General features: G+C 37.5%; 1 gene segment (V, D, J or C); it reads left to right on the top strand.

The window, feature by feature from the left end:
- The first annotated feature begins 1,283 nt into the window (after positions 1–1,283).
- LOC127664929 (T-cell receptor gamma chain C region 5/10-13-like) overlaps positions 1,284–23,355 on the top strand; it is a 26,718-nt gene continuing 4,646 nt past the window's right edge. Inside the window, 5 exon segments of the C gene segment in view lie at positions 1,284–1,474; positions 1,579–1,879; positions 9,776–9,837; positions 13,180–13,509; positions 15,742–15,789. Of these exon segments, the coding sequence occupies positions 1,432–1,474; positions 1,579–1,879; positions 9,776–9,837; positions 13,180–13,509; positions 15,742–15,789 (784 nt within the window).

Here is a 23,355-nt window from a genome sequence, read left to right as displayed (position 1 = left end):
GCCTTGTCTCTTCAGTCACACTATTCCCATTCCTTTTTCCATCATTATTTTATTCTCTACATCTTTGACACCTGATTATCCATACATAAATGAGATGTGGAGGCCTCGTATAACAGGAATGAGGGTAAGTGACATGCACCCCTTTCTGTGCCTTGCTGATTTCATGCAACGCTGTATCTTTCCATATTGTCTTAATTGCTACCAATAACACTATTTGTTCCTTTTTGACAGGTAAATAATGTCGGATTGCAGCCATATGTGTGCACACATACTCCTACCCACACCTCATGTTTCCTTTATCCATTCTTCTGTGGTTAGAAAACAGAGCTGACTCATACCTTGGCTAATGTGAGTAGTGCTGCAAAGACCATGCAGAGTCAGATATCCCTTTGACAAGCTGATTTCTTTTCCTTAGGGGCACATGCATAGGATGTGGGGGTGAAGAGAGTGAAATTAGACTTCTGTCCATAAGCATGTAAAGTAAGAGTTGAAGAAAATGTAAATGTCTAGTATCTTCATTGGCTATTTTTTCCCTTATCTGAATCATCATAGTTCTGTGTTATTGAATGGTATTGAATTTTACTTCTCTCTTCCTCTGTCTCCATTTGTCAAATGGAGAAGAACACAGCACCCACTTCACACGGCTGCAGATAAGGTTAAATCGACGCAGTTAGCAAAGCTTGTCAAATGCCCAAGCAATCCCAATGGCTATGAAACACTAACACTAACCTTAATCTTGAATGTTAATGCTATCATTGAATGTTAATCATGGCTGTCTTTAGCTATATATACTTAAGCTCTAACCTGGTATACACTCGTGACTCCAAGACCACCTACCACAAGGAAACAAAACTTTGCAAAGACTGTCAACAATTTCGGTTAAGTTTTTTTCTTTAAAGTTCCTGTATTAGAAATGAAATGTAATTATCCAAGTCAAAACCTATTTTGCATTTGGTAGAAGAAAACACAAAAATGTCTTTTTGCTTGTGCGGAGAGTGTCAGCCAAGAATAGCATCTGATGTCTTTCTCCTAGTGTTTTTCTCAGTCAGCCTTTGTAGCTGGATCTTGAATCAATAGCAAACTTTAAAAAAAACAGACAGAAAATAGCAAATGCTTCTTCATAGTCTCCAAGTGACATAACTACAGTGAAGTGAAGGACTGACAGGGCCACTCTTCCTACTCTGAATCCAAATGAAGACATAAAAACATCCTATGTCTCTCTAGACCTTTAACCCACAGACACATCCGACCTGCTCCTATGAGGCAGGAAACCCCAGAACTGCTCAGAACTGCAGCAGATCATGACCACTGGGGGAGCCACTGACTGCATTTTCCTGAGACACTAGGACAACCCCACCCTCCTGCTGGGGACCTGAAATCCCAGCTTACAGAGCACTTCCGGCCTCCGTGTGAGGCAGCCCAACCGTTAGGATGCTGCTCCTGAGATGCTTCTCCTTCTCCTGCCTCTGGATTTGTGAGTAGTTATTCATGGGTGCAGGAGGCAGGGAAATCATCCTCATTTCCATTTCTTCAAATGCTGTTGTATTTGCTCATGAGAACTTTTCTCTTTGCTTGCAGTTGGTCTTGGGCAGTTGGAGCAACCTGAAATATCGGTCACCAGAGTGACAGATGAGAGTGCCCAAATTTCCTGTATAGTTTCTCTTCCAGACTTCAACACAGCAGATATACATTGGTACCGGCAAAAAACAAATCAACAGTTTGAGTATCTAATGTATGTCAGGTCAAGATACAATCAACGCCCCTTAGAAGGGAAGAACAAGAAAATTGAAGCAAGTAAAGATTTTCAAACTTCTACTTCAACCTTGAAAGTAAATTACTTGAAGAAAGAGGATGAAGCTACCTACTACTGTGCGCTCTGGATAAACACAACATTAGAGCTAGTAGGCAAGCCTGCATAAGAACCACCCCGATCTGTGTGCACCCACTTCCTTCTTGGCAAGCACAGCCAATTGATGCTCGCCGAGGGCCACCAGAGCCATCCTTGCTCACAGCACTGTTGGGACTTCCAGGAAACATCCTGGGTTCTATTTCCCCAGTGATGTCTTAGATCCTATGGCTTACCAGCTAAAGACAGAATAGGCTTCACACTAACTCATTTAGGGTTTCTGAGAGCTATTCAAATACAGGAGTGCAAAGTGTGATCTGGCCTTTTGTTAATTCTCTGCACAGTGGTTTGCAGTCACTGAATGACTGAGAATTAATTTAAGAGCGGCTAAATGTGAGGAGAGACAGGAAACCCACAAGGCTATTTCCTGCTACACTTTCCAAGGACCTTCATAGGCACTGGGGATTTTCAGAGACTATGGGATCTGTCTTTAGTTAAGACTTACAGTTTGTAATGAAGAAAACTAGTGACCATTGTATCTGTAACTAAATAATCAGCTTAATAGGGGAATAGGAGACCAATGTACAGTTTGGGGGGTGTCAATTTAACAAGGCTTGGTCTATATCCTGGACTTATGACTTGTACTTTAGTGATCTGCAAACAAAATCATGAACTCAGAGCAAGAGTATCAGAGGATGCAGTGGGTCACAGAACAAATTAAAAAAAAATAAAAAAGCAAAAGAGTATGCTGTAGTTGTGGACTGCTGAGAACGAGGGAAGTTTGAGATGAGGTGAATAAGAAAGAGGGGGGCTAATTAGTGTGACCACAATGTGTTATATGGGTTATAAAACAGTAAATTAACAAAAAGAGGAAGAAATCTTGCTGCACCTCACAAAACAACAATACAAGAAACAGTCTTTGACAATTATGATTATTCTGAGTTTAGTAGTTGGATGATTAAATACATCCAACAAAAAAATGTGTCAAAATGCTAAAAGTAAAAAAATACAAGTTCCTGTCCCATGTCCTTGGAATCTAGTTTCTGTGGACTAAAGTTTCCAGGGGAGAGCTGTCTGTTAGAACATCCATGAGGGTCAAGAATTGAAGTGCTGTGGTCTTGATGCCAAATCATCCTGAACTATCTTTAATCACTTAATCATTTTTAATTGTCCTCGTTTGTGTTTAATGAGCATCCTATGACTGACTAATGGATAAATCCATTTGGAATGTTTTCACAGCCTGAAGCTGGCACTAACCCAAAGGCTAAGCGTGCTATGAGACACTATCTGATGCCTTTGGTAAAGATTCCTCCACTTTGCTATAATCCATGTACTTGATATTTTCCCCAAAGTATTTGAAAAGTACCTTGATTCATGACTTCCTTTTGTTTTATTCCTACAAAAACTTCATTAAACTGGTTCCAGGTTGGAGTATAGCACTTTTGATAAACTCAATCCATTATTCTAGAAAATGATCGCATATTGTTCCCTCTGAAATCCAACTTTCCATTTTTCCCATCAAAGTGAAAGCTATGTTGTGTAATACTTGTAATTAATGTAACCGTGTAATTAATGTGGAAAGATTCTGATTTCTGAACACATACTTAGGTAGATGTTGTGCTGATCACCTTTGGGAGGCTGAAGCAAGCAGAGCAGGACATGGAGGGCAGCCTGGGCTACACTGCTTCAGAGGGGGGGGAGGCAGATAGAGACAGATAGGCGGAGAGAGACACAGGGACAGGCCAGAAGAAGGCAAATCAGAAGAAAGGAGTTTGTTGTATTACTGATATCATTAGTATTAATAACAGAGGTAACTTATAACACAGGACCATCCATCGGCTAGGTACATTTTATTCTATGGTTTTATTTACAATATTTCCATGTCTTCACCCTAGAATTCTCCTCATTCTTCTATCCCTTAATTTATAGATTTGGGCAGGCGGTGGTGGTGCATGCCTGTAATCCCAGCACTCTGGAAGGCAGAGGCAGGCAGCAGGCAGATTTCTGAGTTCGAGGCCAGCCTGGTCTACAGAGTGAGCTCCAGAACAGCCAGGGCTATACAGAGAAACCCTGTCTTGAAAAAACCAAATCCAGAAAACCAAAAAAAAAAAATTATAAATTTGTTCTTTCCACATGTCCCAAAGGACTCAAATGTTGCACCCCCGTGCTTCTTAAGATTTATTATGTTTTGCCTGAATGATCCAACTTCTCCATCTTGTCTCCAATCACTGGTCTCCTAATGTCCCTATGATTGTTCTGCTGATGAGATTTTCCACTTAGCTTGTTATTTGACTTATTAAGTTTTTATTTCTAGCATTGTTTTAGCTTGATTTTTCTTCTACATCTCTGTCCTTGGTTCAATTCTATTTTCATATTCTGAATTGTCTTTGATATTTCATTTGTTTGTTCTCTCTGAGAGTCTATCCACACGTTTTATTCTTATCCTCTTTACACCCATCTCTGAGTGAGTTCAAGTTCTCTTTGAAAATATGTGTATTTTAATGGAAAATATCTTTAATTAAAAAAATTTTTTTCTGAAGTTTTGTCTAAATTGTTCTCACTGGGGATTACAAGTTTAGTAATGTAGGAGGAAACATAGTCTGGGATTTTATTTTTATGTAGCTCATGTTTTATGATTAGTCTTGCACACATGCAGGCAATTTGCTGGTTTGGTTTTTGGTAGGAGTTTCTTGCCTACGTTTACTGAGTGGGTGTTTTGATCTCTCCCTGTTGTTCCCTGGGTTTAGTTAGTTTATACTAGATTGTTGATGCTTGAAGCTCTGGCATGGAAGCACTCCAAACTGATCTATGAGTGAGAAACCTATCCTGACACCAGCACAGTTGGGAGGTGTATGACCTCTGACCTTATCAGTTGCTGTTCTGCTCAAGGTGGCACAGAGACAACAGGGACCTTCAGGGTCAGGGATGCTGCCTCTAGGTCTTAGGGAGCAAGTGGGTCCCGAGGCAGTGGAGGTTGTGACTGCCAGAGGTTGGTGGTATGGTATCCAACCTGACAATTGGGCAAGTATTCTGGAGGGTCCTGTATATGATGCTGGAGTTTGCATTAGCTAAGATGTATGCAGTTTATTTTTGTATCACTCCCTATTTCTCTGTACTAACTAAATGAATCTTTCTTATATATCTATTCCCTGAAATTGTCTGTTTGGCTTTGGTTAAATTACATATCTTTGATTTCATTTTCCTAATTTTTAGTGGAGAATATATTAACTTTAGTGAACTATTGAAAGGCATCACCAAATAATCCAAATAAAGCTATTGCAATGTCTATACTCATCCATCATTAAATAACTGTTAATGAATAACAGACTGTGTATCTGGATTATTAACACTATTAGTGCATGAAATTATTTAGAAAACTAAATAAATGGGGCTGACTAAAATAAGCAGGTTGTTTTTAATGCGTATTACAATGATACAAGGACATTCCATCTTTAAGTTGGCCATTTAATGGCAATGTTCAACAGCCAAAGAAACTCTGCAGTAGGTTTCTTTGTCTGGAAGGTTAGAAATCTGCCTCAATTAGGGTTTTACTGCTATGAACAGACACCATGACCATGTAAGTTTTATAAAAGACAACATTTAATTGTGGCTGGCTTACAGGTGCAGAGGTTCAGTCCATTGTCATCAAGGCAGAAAGAAGCATGGCAGCATCCAGGCAGGCATGGTACAGGAGAAGCTCAGGCTTCTACATCTTTATCCAAAGATTGGGAACAGACTGGGCATGCTCAGATATCTAGGAGGAAGTTCTCCAAGTCCATCCCCACAGTGACACACTTCCTCTAACAAGGACACACCTTTTAATAGTGCCACTCCCTGGGATGAGCATATACAAACCATCACGAAGTCTAAAGTTGGGGTAGATGTAAATTGTCCCTGTCTATAATAGCCAAATATTCCAAGTGAAATGTAGTATGAGCAACAATATTAGTAAAGTTTTTCCCAATAGAAATTTCACATGTAAATGTCAGGGACTATGAATTTTCTATTTATCTATCTTTTAACTATCTTTTAGTTGTCTAGTCAGTTTATATCATCTATACTTATACATTTATCTGTCACCTATTCTCTATTTACCTGTAATCAATCTTTTATCAGTCATCTGACTATTATCAATAACCTATAAACCTATCATCTGTTATCTAGCATATACTTATATGCATTTGTTATCTAACACCTAATTCAGTACTATCTTAATCACCTCCATCATCTCCCTTCTTTCTCTTCTTTCTCTCCATTCCTCCCTCTCCTTTCATCACTCCTCCTTCTTCTAACTCTATCACTTTTCAAATTAAGCACACCATAACTTTACTTTTAAACAAGTAAACAGCTTCTTTATATTAATAAATTTAAATAGAAAAAGTGGAAAATCATATTTTTATTTAAAATTTGATTAGTAAAACAACTTTTGTAGCACACCTTGATGAATATGTGATTTCTCTTTTGCTACCCTGAATATTTTAGCTGAAAAATTATGAACAGGATAAGAACATAAGGTGTTCATTCACAGCACTGTGTGTAATCTACAGATATATGATTATTAGAATACTTGGAATTGAGCTTGAGACTCTGGGGAAACTCTGGAGCTATGAAGGGATTTTACTATTTATAAGGCTCTGCAATTTTCTTCTATGATTGTGGAATTCTTATTTCATTCTATACTGTGTATAATAATGAAACTCTTCCTGTGTGATTATTATAATCACTTATTGTTTGAAGCCTCTTAAATAACAAGGAAAACATAAAAGTGAGCTTCTTTAAAAGCTGTCAGGGAGAATTGTCTTTGAAAACACCCATGAACAAGAGGTAGGGAGCAGTTGTCATTACCTAGGGGATGGCAACTCTGTTATCATAATATAGGTATAACAATAAGGTCTTCTGGTATCTAACAATTCCTTTGCAATGAACATGATAAAAGTGACCCTGTGACATAGCTCTGAACCATGTCTTACCCTCCTCCCTGGCTTCTTCTCCACAGAGCTAGGGCTACACCTTAATCTACTCTAGCTAAGGTTCCCTTGACTCTCTCTAATGACCATTGCAACTATCGCCAGAAATGCAAAACAAAACAAAACAAAACAAAACAAAAAAACAAAAACAAAACAAAACAAAAAAAACCTACCCTGAGTTTTTCCTTCTATCTTTGACTTTTTAAGTTGATTTTGCTCCCTTCCGCCCTTCCATTATTTGTGTATTTGGAGCCAACTGGGAATTTACAAGATTTTAAAAGCTCTAATTTCTCTTCCTCATTTTTAAGATGAAGACTCCAAAATAAGACTATCTCAGGATCAGCTATACTTCACCTAATGACCAAATAAGGCAGTGCATATGAGTATATAAGTTGCAAGCTCTTGGGGTATTGGAGATTGGTTCTAATGCTTTGATTTAATCAGGAATCTGTGTGTCCAAACGCTAAAGGTCCATGTCCCCAATTGTTTTTTGATTGATCAATAAAGATGGCCAACAGCCAATGGTTGGGCATTCTAAGGGGCAGCACCCTTAGAATTGTGCAGTCAAGGAAGCAGAGTGGAACAGGAGAGAATCAGGATGACTTGGGGTGGAAGGATAGACGCAGGAACAGCAGGAAATAAAGTCAACCATCCTTGTGAGACTTCTGGTAAATGGTCACTGGCCACTCCCCCATTGGGCCTGTGGTAGCAAGGGAAGGTTTAGGAGTGGCCAGCCTTTGAGGTAGACAAGGCATTTTAAGAATAAGCTAGTGTGTGTGTGTGTGTGTGTGTGTGTGTGTGTGTGTATGTGTGTGTGTGTGTGTGTCTTTCCTTTGCAGATCCAAAGATAGTTCCTGGGCAGGAACATGTGTGTGATCCACCAGGAGACAAAGCAGCACAGCAAAACCTCACATCTGTGTCCCCCATCCAGAACTCCATTGTATACTGGTACAAACTGAAAAAAGGGGAAACCCTGAAATGAATCTTCTCTTGCTCAGAAAAGACAAGCCCAACTTCCACTTGGAAACAGATAAGCCTGTTAATCAACAATGTTATCACATCAGATGAAGCCATATACTATTGCATCAACAGGGATCTCAGAGTGTCTCAGCATCTGAAGGGATCTGTAAGAAAATCTTCATATCCCTGCTCCTTGGCTTCCCTTACAGTCCTGAAATCACCAATGGCCTTCAATGCTCTTATTCATGGGTTCACAGGTATTAGGGCTGGATATATCATTGGAACTTAGGATTCATTTAGCTTAAAGCTCTCACTATAAATGAGGAAGCTAGACCTCAGAGTGGGTCTGAAAGTGGTGAACTACAACACTTGTATTTCAGTCTCTGGCTTTTCCTGTCTCTCTTATGATCAATGACAAGCCAAGCTTCTTTTAGAAAACGTTTTGATTAGATTTAGTTCTGACAGGGCAAAGTCTGGAAAGAGTATGAATGGAGAAGTATCATTGGATTGTGATGGCACCCATGAAATCAAAATGACACCAGTCTGTGAAAGTGTTTGCCATTCACATTGCACACATGTCAATAGTATAGGTATAGTATATTTTTAAAGAAAACAGCTTATGTATGTATATATACATACATATACACACATATACACATACATGTGTGTGTGTGTGTGTGTGTGTGTGTGTGTATACAATAGCCTGCTGAGATTTCTCATAGAAATCTCAACTAGTTAGGAACCAGAAGTTGGTAAATAACATCAACATTTCTGGAAAACTGATGTAAACTCAATGTATAAACTATTCTTTTGACTCACAATGCCGACTGGGACCTGGAGAGTAGCTGAGCACATGAGTGCTTTCTGGTATCACAGAAGTCTCAGGTTTGGTTCTCAGTACCCACACAAAGGCTCACAACTGCCTGTAACTTCACTTCCAGGGGATTCATGCCTTCTCTGGCTTCTGTGAGCCCTTTTTATATGTTCTATACATACACACATGCAGGCAAAATAAACACAGACATAAAGCTAAAATTTTAACATTTACATATAAAACCATATTCAGGATATAGTTTTCCTCTCTAGTCATGTCCTCTCATCTGGCTTGGTGGCTGTGTGATGGTTATTGATGGTCAGTTGTTCTGATCATCAAAAGTCCTTCATCCTCTGGACAGTTCATGTGTGCTCAGGGAGTGCAGGCTTGGATTGCTGGATCTTGAACACTGTATTGAGCCAGGCCTGGAAGGTGCTTCAGCTGGGCTCCAGGGCATCCCTGATATTCTGCTCCTCCTGCCGAGGTGACCAACAGAAGTTAACTGAGCTGCCTTTAGGAGGCATTTTTTTTCTCTTTTTTCCAGATTTTCCAAAAACCAGATTTTAGTTTCTATTTTCTAGTGTAAATAAGGAATGTATAATTCCATGGGAGATAGAATTGTATAATTTTATTTTCTTATATTTACTTTTTTTGGCGAGGAAGTCGTCATTGAAGCTATTTCCTACTAGGCACTACCCCTAGAGAGAGTCCTGATGCTAAGAGGTCATGTCTCACTAGCCATAGAGGCCTTGGTTCGCCATCCTTAAGAATCCTCCAAGAAACCTCCAAATTATTGAAGGAGTAGCCTTGACATTTTTGAGAACAGAAACAAGTTTGATGAATTCTCTTAGCAGTTTCATCAAAATTAAACATCTGAGAACCACAACAAAAGAGAGAGACTTAATTCTGAGAATACATTTCCTGGTAAGTCAGGAAAGTAGTTGGTTTGTGGCCCAGCCCAGCCCTCTCCAGCTTTTACCCTTCCCACCGTCTGTTGATATTTTCCAGTCATCACTACCCGAAAGGAGAGAAGAAATTTCCTTTGTGAAGGAAATTTACAAACTCTGAGATGACATAAAACTTTGCAAAGGAATCCAGACCATCTTTCTAAGACAAGAGTTCCCAAGTGGCTCATCATCCTGAAGCTCAAGAGAGGACTCATGTTTTTGTAGAAGTACTGAACAATGTGACGGGCACATCATGGTTCAAGATATTTGCCAAAGGAACAAAGCTCGTAGTAATTCCCCCAGGTAAGGAAGCTGTTGTGTTGTTATCTTAGAGTGAATGACCATTGAGGGTTTTTTCTTGTTTTTAGAACACAATGACAATTATGATCAACCATATCTGATCACAACTTCACAATTATGAGTTACTGGATATAGAAATAAAGCTACACTGTCAGCAATTTCCTCCTTCCTTGTCAGTTAGCAAACTGAAATCCTGCATTTCAAATGCACAGAGAAGATAGCAGTTAGCATTCTGTGAGGACAGTTTATGCTATTCACCAATATCACTATTACAGCAGGTTAGTTTTTTTTTAATAAAAAATATTTTAAGTGGGACCCCTCCAAAGTGGAATTTTATTAGATTCTTCTCTATATATTTGGAGAGTTACATTATGTTCCTTTCTTCAGCAACCTGCAAAATCTCTATTCCTGATTATGATTACATGTCTAAGTACAGTGAAAGCATTACTTCTTAGAGCAAATTCCAAGGATGTCGGCACATCTGTCTCATTTATCTGACAGCTTCAGGTAGGGTGGGACCAGACAGAATTGATGGCTTTGAGACACTAGGATGCTGTCTGAAGGAGGCCCTGTTTAGTGGGAGATTAGTGTACATTTCCAAATGGCATGTGAGTCCCAGGTCCGTGGAAAGACCCTTCATGGATCTGCATCTGCCTTTGATCATCTATGTTCTGAGCTAGCAAATCGCTTTTGCTCAGAATGTCAGAGGTAAAAGGGGGAGCTGAGACAAACTTTGCACTGAAGAGCTTCCCAGTGCTGTGACTAAGCCTCCTAAGATCTTGGACTGTGGCTTCCAGAAAGTCAGGAGGCCCTGGGTTACTGGGTTCCTCAATTTGTATAAGAGCTATTGCTTTTTTTTCCAATGCAGTAGGGATGACCCTAAGCTTTAATTTTTAATGGTGATCTCATTTTCAGGAAACTGATTACAAAGTACAACTCTAACAGAGGGAGAGGACTTTCTGTATTCTACACTTTAGTCTGTTTTAAATAATTATTTAGACTTTTGTTTTATTTTGTGACAAGGTCTCATAGAGCCGAGGCTGGTTTCAAACACACTAGCGAGCTATTGCTTTTTAAAGCCCAAATCTAGGATGAGTCTTCCACATCCAAAACCATAGAGTATCTGAAACACTTGTGGGTGTAAGCATTTTGAATGAGTGATACTTGAAATGTGGACCAGGAAAAATTAGAAAATGTGGCCATAAGATATTAAAGAGAAAAATAACACTGGAAAAACATTTTGAAGGCTAGATGTTATGTTAAGGAATTTGTGCACCTTTAGTCATTATTCTACATTATAATACAGAAGCCGGTCTCTTCTCACAGAGGGAACACTGGCACTGAGAAACTCTCTAGTTACAAAATATACAATGGTGGCCAATGTCATGAATTATGCTGTCACAATCATTGTCATGTTTTAAGTTCAGAATATTTCCTGCTCTTTAGCTTGACCCTTTACATGGATGCTTTCACTAACTACTTTATCACTAACATTCTCAAATTACAAGAAGCATCGCATGGATGAAATGCTCTGCAGTAGAGCCAAACTTTCCTCTTTCTCCCCTCAAAAGAAAATGGAGGTCATTCTGAAAATGTGTTTATTAAAAGATTGAGTCATGGACCTTGGATTGCTTCTGTAATGCGACCATATGGTATGACATGCCTCACTTGAATTTCTGTTTTGGTATCAAATTTGTTGGAAATATTGAAGATTCCAAAATAAGTAAGCTGTACTAAATAGCACTCCTTAGCTCATAATTCAAAGCTGCCGGTACTCAGCTATGAAGAGACGGCTATAGAAATAATCACAGGTTAACATGTTCTGGTGAATAGTGAAGAATTAAAATTCAGTGCTTTGGAAGCTGTCAGGGAATCTTCAAGTCAAAAGATTTTCCAAGCCAGAAATAGCTTACCAGGTCACCACTAAGAATTCACATCCTGGGGTTGGGAATTTCTGCTCAGTGGTAGAATTCTTGTTTAGAATGCCAGTGGCCCCACCCTAGAGAAAAACATGAACTTACTCTGTAAAATAACTCAAGTCATTTATTAATTGGAGATGGGTCCTAATAAGAAATCATGTTATAATCCACCTAGATGCCAATCATTCCACTCATCTGAATCACAAAATCCCCACAAGTATTATTTAATACATATTTATTAAATGTTCAAATACCTGGATACTGTCACTGGTTCATATAAAGTGAAGAAATATTTAAAAATGTAATTATATCCTAGGCTAAAAGCTGATTTATGCATGACAACATTTTAAGAGAGCGAATTTCTTCTTAGAGTTATTAAAGTTCCTATTGATCATTGAAGAATTGTTAAGATACATAAATAAGCACAAACACCTGCTACCATCACTCATGGCCATTATTCTGTAAATATCCATTCAATCATTTGTCTGGTTATATTTTAATTGTATTTACACAGGGTAGAGTACATACACAATACTGCTTCTTTTTTTTTTAAGATTTATTTGTTTATTATATGTAAGTACACTGTAGCTATCTTCAGACACACCAGAAGAGGGCATCAGATCTTGTTATGGATGGTTATGAGCCACCATGTGATTGCTGGGATTTAACTCAGGACCGTCGGAAGATCAGTCAGTGTTTTTAACTGCTGAGACATCTCTCCAGCCTCACAATACTGATTCTTAGTGTTTTTCACTTGGTACTATGTTGCAAAGATTCTACCCAACTATTTTTCTTAAAAGGATTCACATTTTCATTCATAGTTGCCTGTACCATAAAGATAATGACCTCCATCTTTAGTGGGAAATGCTGTAAGATTATGAGTATCTTTAGTAGAAGTTGTAGATTTGTTCTTGTTTTCCCAAATTCAAGAGACTACAATTCGTTTGGAAGGGAAGCTTTAAAAACATGTAGCTGGCAAACCTAGCATGGGTTAGATGTGGAAATGAGATGCTGTGGAATGATAAACACTAGGAACCGCATAATTGACAGCAGAGATCAATGGGCGCAGCCAAGGGTCAGCTCAATGGACAGTAGTGTGCTTGGAAGCAGATGGCCACTAAAGCAGGCACCCACCTTGTGATAGCTCACTTTGAGATTCAACTAAGTAGATAACAGGCTACTGAAGTTGCAAATGCATGGAAGAGTGACTACCTCAGTCGGTCTAAGAGACAAAAACATTTATCAATTGTGCATGTTTAAAGTAGAGGCAAAAGTAAGTCTCTGCAACCTATAGTGGGCAGAAGTCACCAGTGGGTGCTACACTTGTAATTTGTCTTCTCAGCACTGTGCATCAGTTTGGGTCAAAACCATTCAGCATCCAAGTCTCCCTAATAATTTTCTTTTTATATTTTACATTTTCCTACAGACAAACGCATTGACTCCGACATTTCTCCCAAGCCTACTATGTTTCTTCCTTCTGTTGCTGAAACAAATCTCCATAAGGGCGGGACATACCTTTGTCTCCTTGAAAATTTCTTTCCTGACATCATAAGGGTGTACTGGAAAGAAAAGGATAGTGATAAGATTCTGGAATCTCAAGAGGGAAACACCATGAAAACTAATGACAGATACATGAAATTAAGTTGGCTGACGGTGACTGAAGATTCAATGGATAAAGAACATAGTTGTATTGTCAAACATGAAAAGAACAAAAGAGGAGTTGACCAAGAGATTCTGTTTCCTCCTACAGGTAAAGGTGTGTGTAAGTTAATGTACATACAACTTTACCTATGTAAAAGGAAATAATAGTCCTGTTGTTATAGTATGTTTTTATAAAAATAAAGCGTGAATCTTTCCTTGGTTTTATAACATTGTAAGCACAGAACCACGCTGTTCTGTCCCCGAGAATGTTACAGGTAGGGAAAAACTAGCAGAATATTTGCTTTTGATTTTGATCAGCCTCAGTAACACTATGTAAAACATGACTATCATATCACATTTTTAAAGAATTACTGCATGGGTTAAATAAATGAACATACTCTAAAGCATCCTCATCATTTAAAATCATGCATTATTCAGGTACCATTTGCTAAGCTAAGCAGAGGGCTGGGTGGACAAAGACTGGTGGTGGGCCACTAGCTAGCTCTCCATGCTGTCATCCTGTTTAGAAAGCATTCCTAAGACCCCAGAGTGACAGAGACAAATAAGTCTTTCATTTTCTCCCATGTGGCTAAAGTCCTTCCAGTCTAGTGGAAAAGCATACAAATGACAAAACCCGAGGACATCTTTGCCATTTGCCCTTCAGATGTCCTCAGTAAGTCCTTGTCCTCTGGAATGCTTTGTTTCAACAGTGGCCTGCCATGTCTGTCAAGTTGTCCACCTTCACCTATGGTCGTCATGGAGAGAAAATAAATGAACAGAAATGAAAGAAGCTGTTTGCTACAGCACAGCAAATCATTACAAGATGGCCCCATATTCTACTTACAGCTTAAAGAGACAGAGGCAGTATAAATATACAAAGCGGAAAGCTAACTTAACCATTTTATTAGTTTGATTACATTATGACCTTTCTAGTGGTCAGGAAAAAAACACTAAAAGCCGTAGGGATGAAGCTGTGCAGGTGAGACATTCCACTTATTAAACTTGCTTACAGCGAGCTCTAAAGCAAGCCTCTGTCATGTGCACCTCCTGGCAGGAAAGAGAGCAAGGGCATGCTTTGTAACAGGATTCAACAGTTTCTGAAGCTGCCTGCAGGGTTATGCTTTGTCTTGATAACTGAAACTTCAAAGTCATAGAGTGAACTTAATGATGTAATCATAATAGAACATAAAGCTGATCTCTAAGATTACAATTACCTTTGGGTGAAAACGTTTAGAAACATATAGATTATATTATTAATAACTCTAGTCTTCGTACCTCAATCAGTGCATGCTGATAGTGATTTTCATTTCTCTTTTAGATAATAAAGTCACTTAAAGAACAAAAAGTAGACTTTTAGAGCCATCAGGCAGAATTGAAGATTGAAACCAAACATGATCAAATTTACATTTCCATTAAAACACCCACATGTGTATATGTGGCAGATATGTATATATTCTCCATATTCAAATATATATATATATTTGAATACATTTTCATGCACATAGAACCTCATATTCAATAAAATTGATTAATGGAAAGAAATATGTGTATCTATGAGAATAAATGTAGCAGAAAAATAAGCTAAAAATGTATGCTTTTCCAATATCATTTAAAATAATTAAATACCATATTATTTTTACTTTTAAAAACTCATACTTGTATCTGTCTTATCTCAAGTTTTATATAGAAAACTATAAATATAACTTTCTAGTTTTCCTTATGGCAGTGATTACCTGTGTATATTCATAAATAACTGCACAGGAATCTTTAGATGTTAGAATTGATATCTTAACACATTTTTTCTTTTTCTTTTTCTTTTTCTTTTTCTTTTTCTTTTTCTTTTTTAGACAGAGCCTTATTTTATATCCCTGGCTGGCCTGGAACTCACTGTATAGACCAGGCTTGCTTTTCATAGTGTGACAGGAAAGCCAAGCACGTGTAGGCACATGGATCAACTGATACTCTATTTTTCCATTGAGCATGTATTTGTACATCTTCTCTTCTGTTTCAGACAGTGTTCTAGAATCTAGTACACAAGAAAAATGGGTCTGACATGGAATTATTGGGAATTACATTGAGTTGTGATTTACTTGTAATCGTTGTGACTTTCAAAAGGTTCATATGTAAAATCGTCATATATGAAGGTCACCTACTAAATTACATACAATGCAACAGATGTTTCTGGGATTGCAAGGCTTACATTGTAATGGCTGTCTTGTTTTGACGTTAAATTTCTATGCCCATGTGTACAAATGTGTATATTCATATGTTTATATATGCATATCTACAAATACGGTAAAATAATAGCCATAGATAGCTGACTATTGTTTTCTTTTCTTTCCTTTAGCTGCCAACAACATTACTCCCACAGAAGCTGCTTTGAAGACTGAGAGTGGTAAGTTTTAGATTGTATTGTCCTCCTTCTAGTCTTTTTACCTTTGAATCTACCATGCTTTAGGTAGAAAAAAAACAGAATGACTGAAATTTGCAGAATACACTGGGTGCTGAGTGACATTTAAAACAATCATTTCCTTGGCATCATATTAACACATAAAATTAACAAATGAGATTTCAAATGAGATGTTATGAATGATTGCACAGAAGAATCTAATCCATCTATCCATCATCCATCCATCCATTCATCCATCCATCCATCCATCTCTCCATCTGTCCATCCATCTACCCAAATACCCCACCACCCATCCATTCACCCACCCACCATTTAATGACTGGAAAATATGTGATACCAAGTTACTTTATTATTGCTTTTAAACATTAATAAATAAAACTTAAACTGCAAATTTTATTCAAAGAACCAGACACTTAACAAGAAACAACAAACACAAACAACAAACAAACAAAAATCCTACAAAGGCTTGGTTTTCCCCAAAAAGCAACTATAGTGAAAACAATATATTCTTTCCATGATAGGATTTTATATGCTTTTAATTTGGAAGATAATAATACATGGCTTGAGGACAAAGGTTTACTCGTCTAGAAAGGGGGGAAATGTCTCATAGCAAAAGAACTTGGCTTCTGTAGCAGTAGCCCATGGCCAGCGTCTTCAGACAATCCGGAATGCCCTGGTTTTGGTTAGTGTACAAATCAATGGGTTTCACGACACCACTTCCATGCATGTGTACCTTCACTTTGCTATTTTCTCATGGTTCCCATCACTAGCCCTTCCTCCTCACTCTTGCTGGAGTCCATACTTTCTCCTTCATAGTCATCTATTCATAACCTCTACTATCCAGAGAAATCATGCAACAACCATCCTTTTAAGTCTCTTTTAATGTTTGATATGATGATCCCCAGATCCATTAAATAATCCTTAGTTGATAATTTTTCTTTTTTTCTTTTTTAATGCTTTTAATTAAAAAAGAATTACATGCCTTCCTTCCCTTTAGCTCCTTCAAGCTATGCTACCTCAATAGACTCCAATGACCCCAGACTCCAATATAAATAGCATCTTTTGGATTACACTTGTTATATACTACACACACACACACACACACACACACACACACACATACACACACACACAAATAGAACCTGCTGAGTATGTTTCTGTCAGTTGTGTTTATATGGTTTCAAAGTTGACCACACTACACTGGAAAACTCAAAAGGAGTCTTATTGCTGGGAAAGACTAAATTTTCATATTTCAGACACCACTGTCTGCCTATAGTTCTTTGTCTGAGTGTGGGACTCTGCCAAGTTTGTTCCCTTCCACATTAACATGCCCACTGATACTTGTGGATACAGACATTTGTCTTCTTTATACAGACATTTACAGAACAGACTGTTTCATAGCAGACTTCCTGGTATTCTGTCTCTTACAGTCTGTCTTCTCCCTCTTTCAGGATGTTCCCTAGTCAAAGATGCAGTAACTGTGATGCAGATGGATACAGTGGGGCTGGGCCCTCGTGATCTGTTGATCTCTGCATTGTGCCAGTTGCCATTTTCTGTTTTGGTCTCCAGCTGGTGTAGAGGTTTCTTTAATGAGGGGTAATTAAGAATATAGTAAAGAATTATGTTAGTCTAGCAAATGGGTGGTGGTTTTGCTTTGTATTTTTCTAAAGTATATGACTATACTAGCCCAGGAAGCTGGTTACTTTCCCTTACCAGGCAGGATTTCTTCCTACAGCATGGGCCTTACCTCCATTTAGAAAGGAAATAATGAAATTTACAGGTAAAGGATGGACTTAGAAAAGATTATATTGAGTGAGGTAAGAAAGACCCAGAAAGATAAGCTCCACATTTTCTCACCTGCAGGTCCTAGCTTTAAAACCTCAGGTGTGAGTAAATCATAGACAACAAGAAATTATAAAAGGACCATAGATACAGGGGACTTAGGTGTGGAATAGCAAGATCTGACATGGAAATGGAGTAATGGGATGGGACTCCAACTGAGGATGAAGGAAGGAGATCAATACAGAAGGAGAAGGAAGGAGAAATAACATCAAAGTGATTTGATAAAACCTCAAAAATTACATTATTTTATATTTATCTAAAATTATATATACTTATAAATATATGCACACACACACACACACACACACACACACACACACACACCCTCCTTAAAAGGAGTTAAGCCACTTGGATGGCAATGTATAACAAACACCCTAGTACCAGGTATAAGAAATTCTCTAAAGATAGGTGAGTTTACCCTTTAGTTGCTGCTACAGGGTTAAGTGTGGGCCCCTATTACTCTAGATACCATACATGTAGGATGTATGACTCCAATGGCTGGAGCTGGCTCTGATCTGAATGCCTCCTTCCTGTGGTGAAGTTTTCATGTTTTCAGGAAACACTATGAAAGCTGCCAAGGGAAGGGAGCAACTATCCAGCGCGAACACCATGAACAGTCATAACTGACAACATAGCAAGATATGCACAAAGGTGTAATAGATGGATAATTCCTTCTCTATTGCTGAATAAAATTACATATATATATACTCACATTTTCTTTATTCATCTACTTGTGGATGGGTATCTAAGCTGGTTCTACATCTGACTATTGAGAATAGTGCTAAAACATGCCCTGATTTTCAAATCTTTCTGAGGTATGTCAACTTAGTTTTCTTTGTATATAACTAGGAGTGGTAGACCTGGGTTATATGGTAGTTTCATATTATTTTATTTTTGAGGAGACACCACAATTCCCACCAATAATTCTTAAAAATTATGTGTTTTATCTTTAGGCATCCTCTCTAGCATTTGCCCCTAGTTTTCCTAATGATTGAAATTCTGATTGTGATGAGATGGAATCTCAGTACAGTTTTGGTTTGCTTTTCCCTGATGGGTGAAGATTTTTTATGTTTATTGGCCACTGACACTTCATCTTTTTATAACTGTTTTATACATTTGCCCATTTTTGATTAAATTAAGGGGAGTGTTGAGTTTATGAGTACTTTATTTATTTTGGATTTAATCCCAATAGACATATAGGTAAATGTTTCTCCCAGCATCTGTAGGCTTTCTCTTAATTCTAAAATAATTTCCTTGCTCTGTGGGAGAGTCTTAATTTATGCAATCACACTTTTTAATTCTTAAGATTATTAATGGTCTATTGAATACCTAAGCACAAAACCCTGCCAACTATATCTTGAATTATTTTCTTTATGTTCTTCAACTGCAATCCCAGCATATAAATAGGAGAGAAGGAAGCCAGGGTATGCATATTTGCACATGTTTAAATCCTATATGTTAAATAATATTTGTCCTTAAGGACAAATACTTAAAGCAAAGTAACAGGATACAAAAGGAACACACAAAAGATTTTTCTTATTTTGATAATGAGCTTCCTGATAAATGAATTAGGAAATAGAGCATCCACAATATATAATAAAAAGTAAAATTCAAATCCAGGAGTAAGTCTAATCAATAGATAAAAATCACTGCAATAAAGACTAGAACAAGAAATATATAGCAGTCAGATTGACAGGCCTCTTTTTGTCGTAGCGAGTTCAAATTATTGTTAAGTAATAGATATATTATCCAAAACAGTCTACAGAGTCAAAGAACTCCCCATCAAAATGTCAATACCTTTGTTTACAGAATCAGAAAAATCTTGAAATTTATACGGAAGTAGCAAAGATCTCAAATAACCACAAATATCCCAGAAAAATGAATACCAAATGTCACAATATCCTACAGTTCCACAGCAACAAAACCAGCATTATACACAGAACAATTTAGATATTTAGATGGCATTAGACCAGATGAAATAGACAGAGGACCCAGAAGTTAAATCTCTCACTTCATTGTTCAATGCCTTCTCTGTATCTACCGGGATGACGGTGCAATATCTTGAACTACAGCTATTTGTGTATTGTAGGTCATCCCTGTGATGGTGTGACATTTTTAGTGTCTTATAGAATCTGGTTTGCACATATTTGATGGCAAGTTTGTGTCTATGCTCATCAGGAAAATTTACTCTGTAGATTTCATCACTTGGTTTTTGAATGAGGATATTAGCAGCTTTATAGAAAAAGTTTTGTAGTGTTCCTTCCCTCTCTGGTTTGTGGAATAGTGTGAGGAGCACAAGTGTTAGGTCATATTTAGATATTTGGCAGAATTCAGCTCTGATTCCATCTAGAACTGGGCCTTTCTCTGTTAGGAAACTACTAATGCTTCAATCTTATTCCTTTTATGGATTTATGTCCTCTTGATTTAACTTAGTAGGTCTTATGCATCTCACACTTCATGCACTCATTCTGTAATGTTTATGCTGTGGGAGAAACAGGTTTTACAGAAATGCCCCGAGGTGCTCTGTACTTCCTTAGTACCTCTTATGAGGCTGCCTTATCCATCTCATTGTGTTAATTTGTGTTACCCCAGTCTCTCTTTGGCTAGTTTGGCTAAGAATTTGTCGATTTTGTTCATCTGTTCAAAGAACCAATTATTGTTAAGTAATTATTGTTAAGTAATGGATATATTACCCATTGTTTCTTGGCTTTCTTCTTTCAGTTTCCACATCATTTCTTTCTGCCCTGGTTTTTATCATTTCTGTCATTCATTGATTCGAGTTTTCTCTTGTATCTGTTTTAAAGACATTAAGGTGAATTATTGAATTACTTTTTGAGACTTCTTTTTCAGGTAAACACTAGTAGCTATAAACTCTCCTCTGAGAAGAACATTTGAAATATCCCAAAGTTTCTAATAAGTTTTTCCTTCATTTTCACTAAGGTCTAAAAATAGTTTCTATTTCTTTTCTGATGTCTTTAGTGAGCCACTAATCTTTCAAGAACATTCTGTCTCTTCATATGCTTGCATTCTTTTTAAAATTTCTTTTGTTACTTATACCTAGTTTTGTTCCAGTCTTGTTTGGCTAAGATAAAATATATTATTATTATTATTATTATTATTATTATTATTATTATTATTTATTAACACTAGCATTATGGCCTAAACTATTATTTGTTTCAAGCAAAGTTCCATGGGCTTCTAAGAAGAATGTGTTTTCTCAATGAGTTATACATAATATTTTCTAGATGTCTAGTAAGTTCATTTGAAGCATGGTTTAGTTTAATGTTGAAGTTTGTTAATTTTGTAATGTCTGGATGGTCTGTCTATTGATAAGAGTATGGTATTGTAAGTGACTATTAATGTATTTGGTCTTATATACTATATTTCTATTAGTGTCTGTTTCACTCAATATTTAACATATATGCTTTTATAATTTTATAATAATTACAGCATTTTGATGTACCATCCCCTTTAGTAATGTGCTGACCTTCTTTATCTCTTCCCTTGATTTTTGGGGTGAAATCTACTTATCAACTACTGTTGCATGTTATTTTATAATCCACACTTGATCTGGCTAGGTTCTGGGACCAGCAGCTACCCCAGTCTCAGCTCCCACACTAGCTCTCCTGTCACTGCTTGCTGCTTGCCCGGTGCCCCAAATTGCCCATCTGGCCCTAGGTTCCGTGGCTAGCTTAGCATTTTTTCTGAAAATGTCTGGAGCTACTGCTCATGCTCCACAGGCCATCCACCCTCCATGGCTAGTCTATAGAACACCAACAACAACCCTGGTCTCCCTCGGTTTCCTTAAACCCCATGAAAGGAAAACACTGGAGACTTTTATATTTATATCAGTCATATTTGTATCAGTAAATCTCCAACCCCAATATATCTGTGCAAAGGACACACAGCTCAGTTATAACATTTATAAGCTGCATGCTTAGATTGGGCAGATACACCACTACACTACTCTATTCCCCAGCCATGAGATCCCTGGCTACTTGCAACAACTCCAAGCCACGTGGATCTGCTCCATCTCCCAGCTCTTCCTCCATCCTCTCTCTCATCCTTCCTCTCTCTCCTTCTCTAAAACTTCTAGCTCCATCTTTTCCTTCCACTGCCCAAGTCACAAGTTGTAGCCTTTATTTGACCAGTTAAATTAGGAAGCAGGTTCATATGAAATCACATGAGTACGTACGTGATCTGCTCCACTTCGGGGGCAGGATTAGCATCAAAATACCAACAGCACCAAGGCAATCCACAACAAACTACAACTATAACTACAACTACTACTTCTATTTGTTTGGGACTTCTATCTACCTATCACATGACTTAAGTTCTTTTGTTCTCAGTCTGTGCGTTGTTTTATCAGTTATAGGTTTCTTGCAGACAGCAATTGTTTGATCCTGGTTTTTATTTTGTTTAATTTAACAAGCTCATTGGCATATTACCATGGGAGAATTAAGACCGTTTGCATTTCTTATTATTACTGAAGGAGCACGGCTAATTTCTGTAATTTGTTCTGGTCATATTTCTGCTTGAAGTAATTGTTTCTTCTTTTCTTCCTCTCCTGCTTTATAGGCTTTTTCTGTTTGCTGAACTGTCTGTATCTGGTTCTCCTTTCTTCATGTATTTCCCTCATGATATCTTTCTTCCTTTTGGGTGTGTAGGATTTTAAGATCCTTCAATAATGCAGACTTGGTGGCCAGACACAAAGTGCTTCATTTTGTGCTTAAAAAGTCTCCATTGATTTTCAGATACTATTGCCTAGATACCCCTACACACATTATCAGCAGATTTTTAAGTTTTGAAGTTTGTCACTCAGCTCTTGTCTCGCCTTGAGGGTCCCTGCAAGGAGCTCTGAAAGCCTGGTGTGTGTGTCTCTATGTCTTGGTGTTTTTCTTCTGCAGCTTTTCAGGGACTCTAGTGTAGTTTTCATATCTTGGCTTTAATGGGCTGTGCAGAAGTTCTTTTCTAATTGTATTTGGAATTTTAAGGACCTCTTGTGCTTGGATGTCTATGTCTTTCCCTGGTTTGAAAATATTCTATTATAGTTTCAGTGAATATATTTTTGAGACCTATAGCTAGTTTTCTCATTTTAACTTAGTTATTCTACTTACCCCATCATTTCTCAGGTTTAATCTTTTGATCATTTATGAGAATTCATGAATTTGTGGTCATGCTTATTTTTCTTTACTGATATCTAAGTACAATATCTTCTCAAACAGGTAACTTATCGCAAATATTTTTATTTTTATTGGAAAATATAAATTCACTGCAAGTTTGATGAAATTTACAGAAGTATTTCCCACATATCCTGTCTATTAAATTCACTTTCAAAGCCTTTAAATATTGACCTTCTCATTATGAGTTATATAAGCTCTTTAAAATGTATCTTTTAATTTGAAGTTATGATATCTAGAATTCAACTCCTTTTAGTGTTACAAGAGAATTAAACAAGCTGATACCCAAGATGCATTTACCTAATTCCTGGAGCAGTAGTGACCACAGAATAGACAGCAGCTCTTACTAATACCATTGAGCATATCCACAAGCACCTGACCTCCAGAAACCAAGCATATGAATGGGAAATTTGGAGAAATGAGTGATGTAGGAAGCTGTGGCTGCCTCCCTCTGCTTGTATAGAAATTGGCCTAAATCAGACTTCCTCCAGGGTGTATGATTCTTTGGTTGACTCTAAGGTTAGACACA

This window comes from Apodemus sylvaticus, chromosome 14 (assembly GCF_947179515.1).
Source record: "Apodemus sylvaticus chromosome 14, mApoSyl1.1, whole genome shotgun sequence".
NCBI classification, from domain to species: Eukaryota; Metazoa; Chordata; class Mammalia; order Rodentia; family Muridae; genus Apodemus; species Apodemus sylvaticus.
The sequence above is the reverse complement of the archived record's forward strand: the minus strand, read 5'-3'. Positions and strand labels throughout refer to the sequence as shown.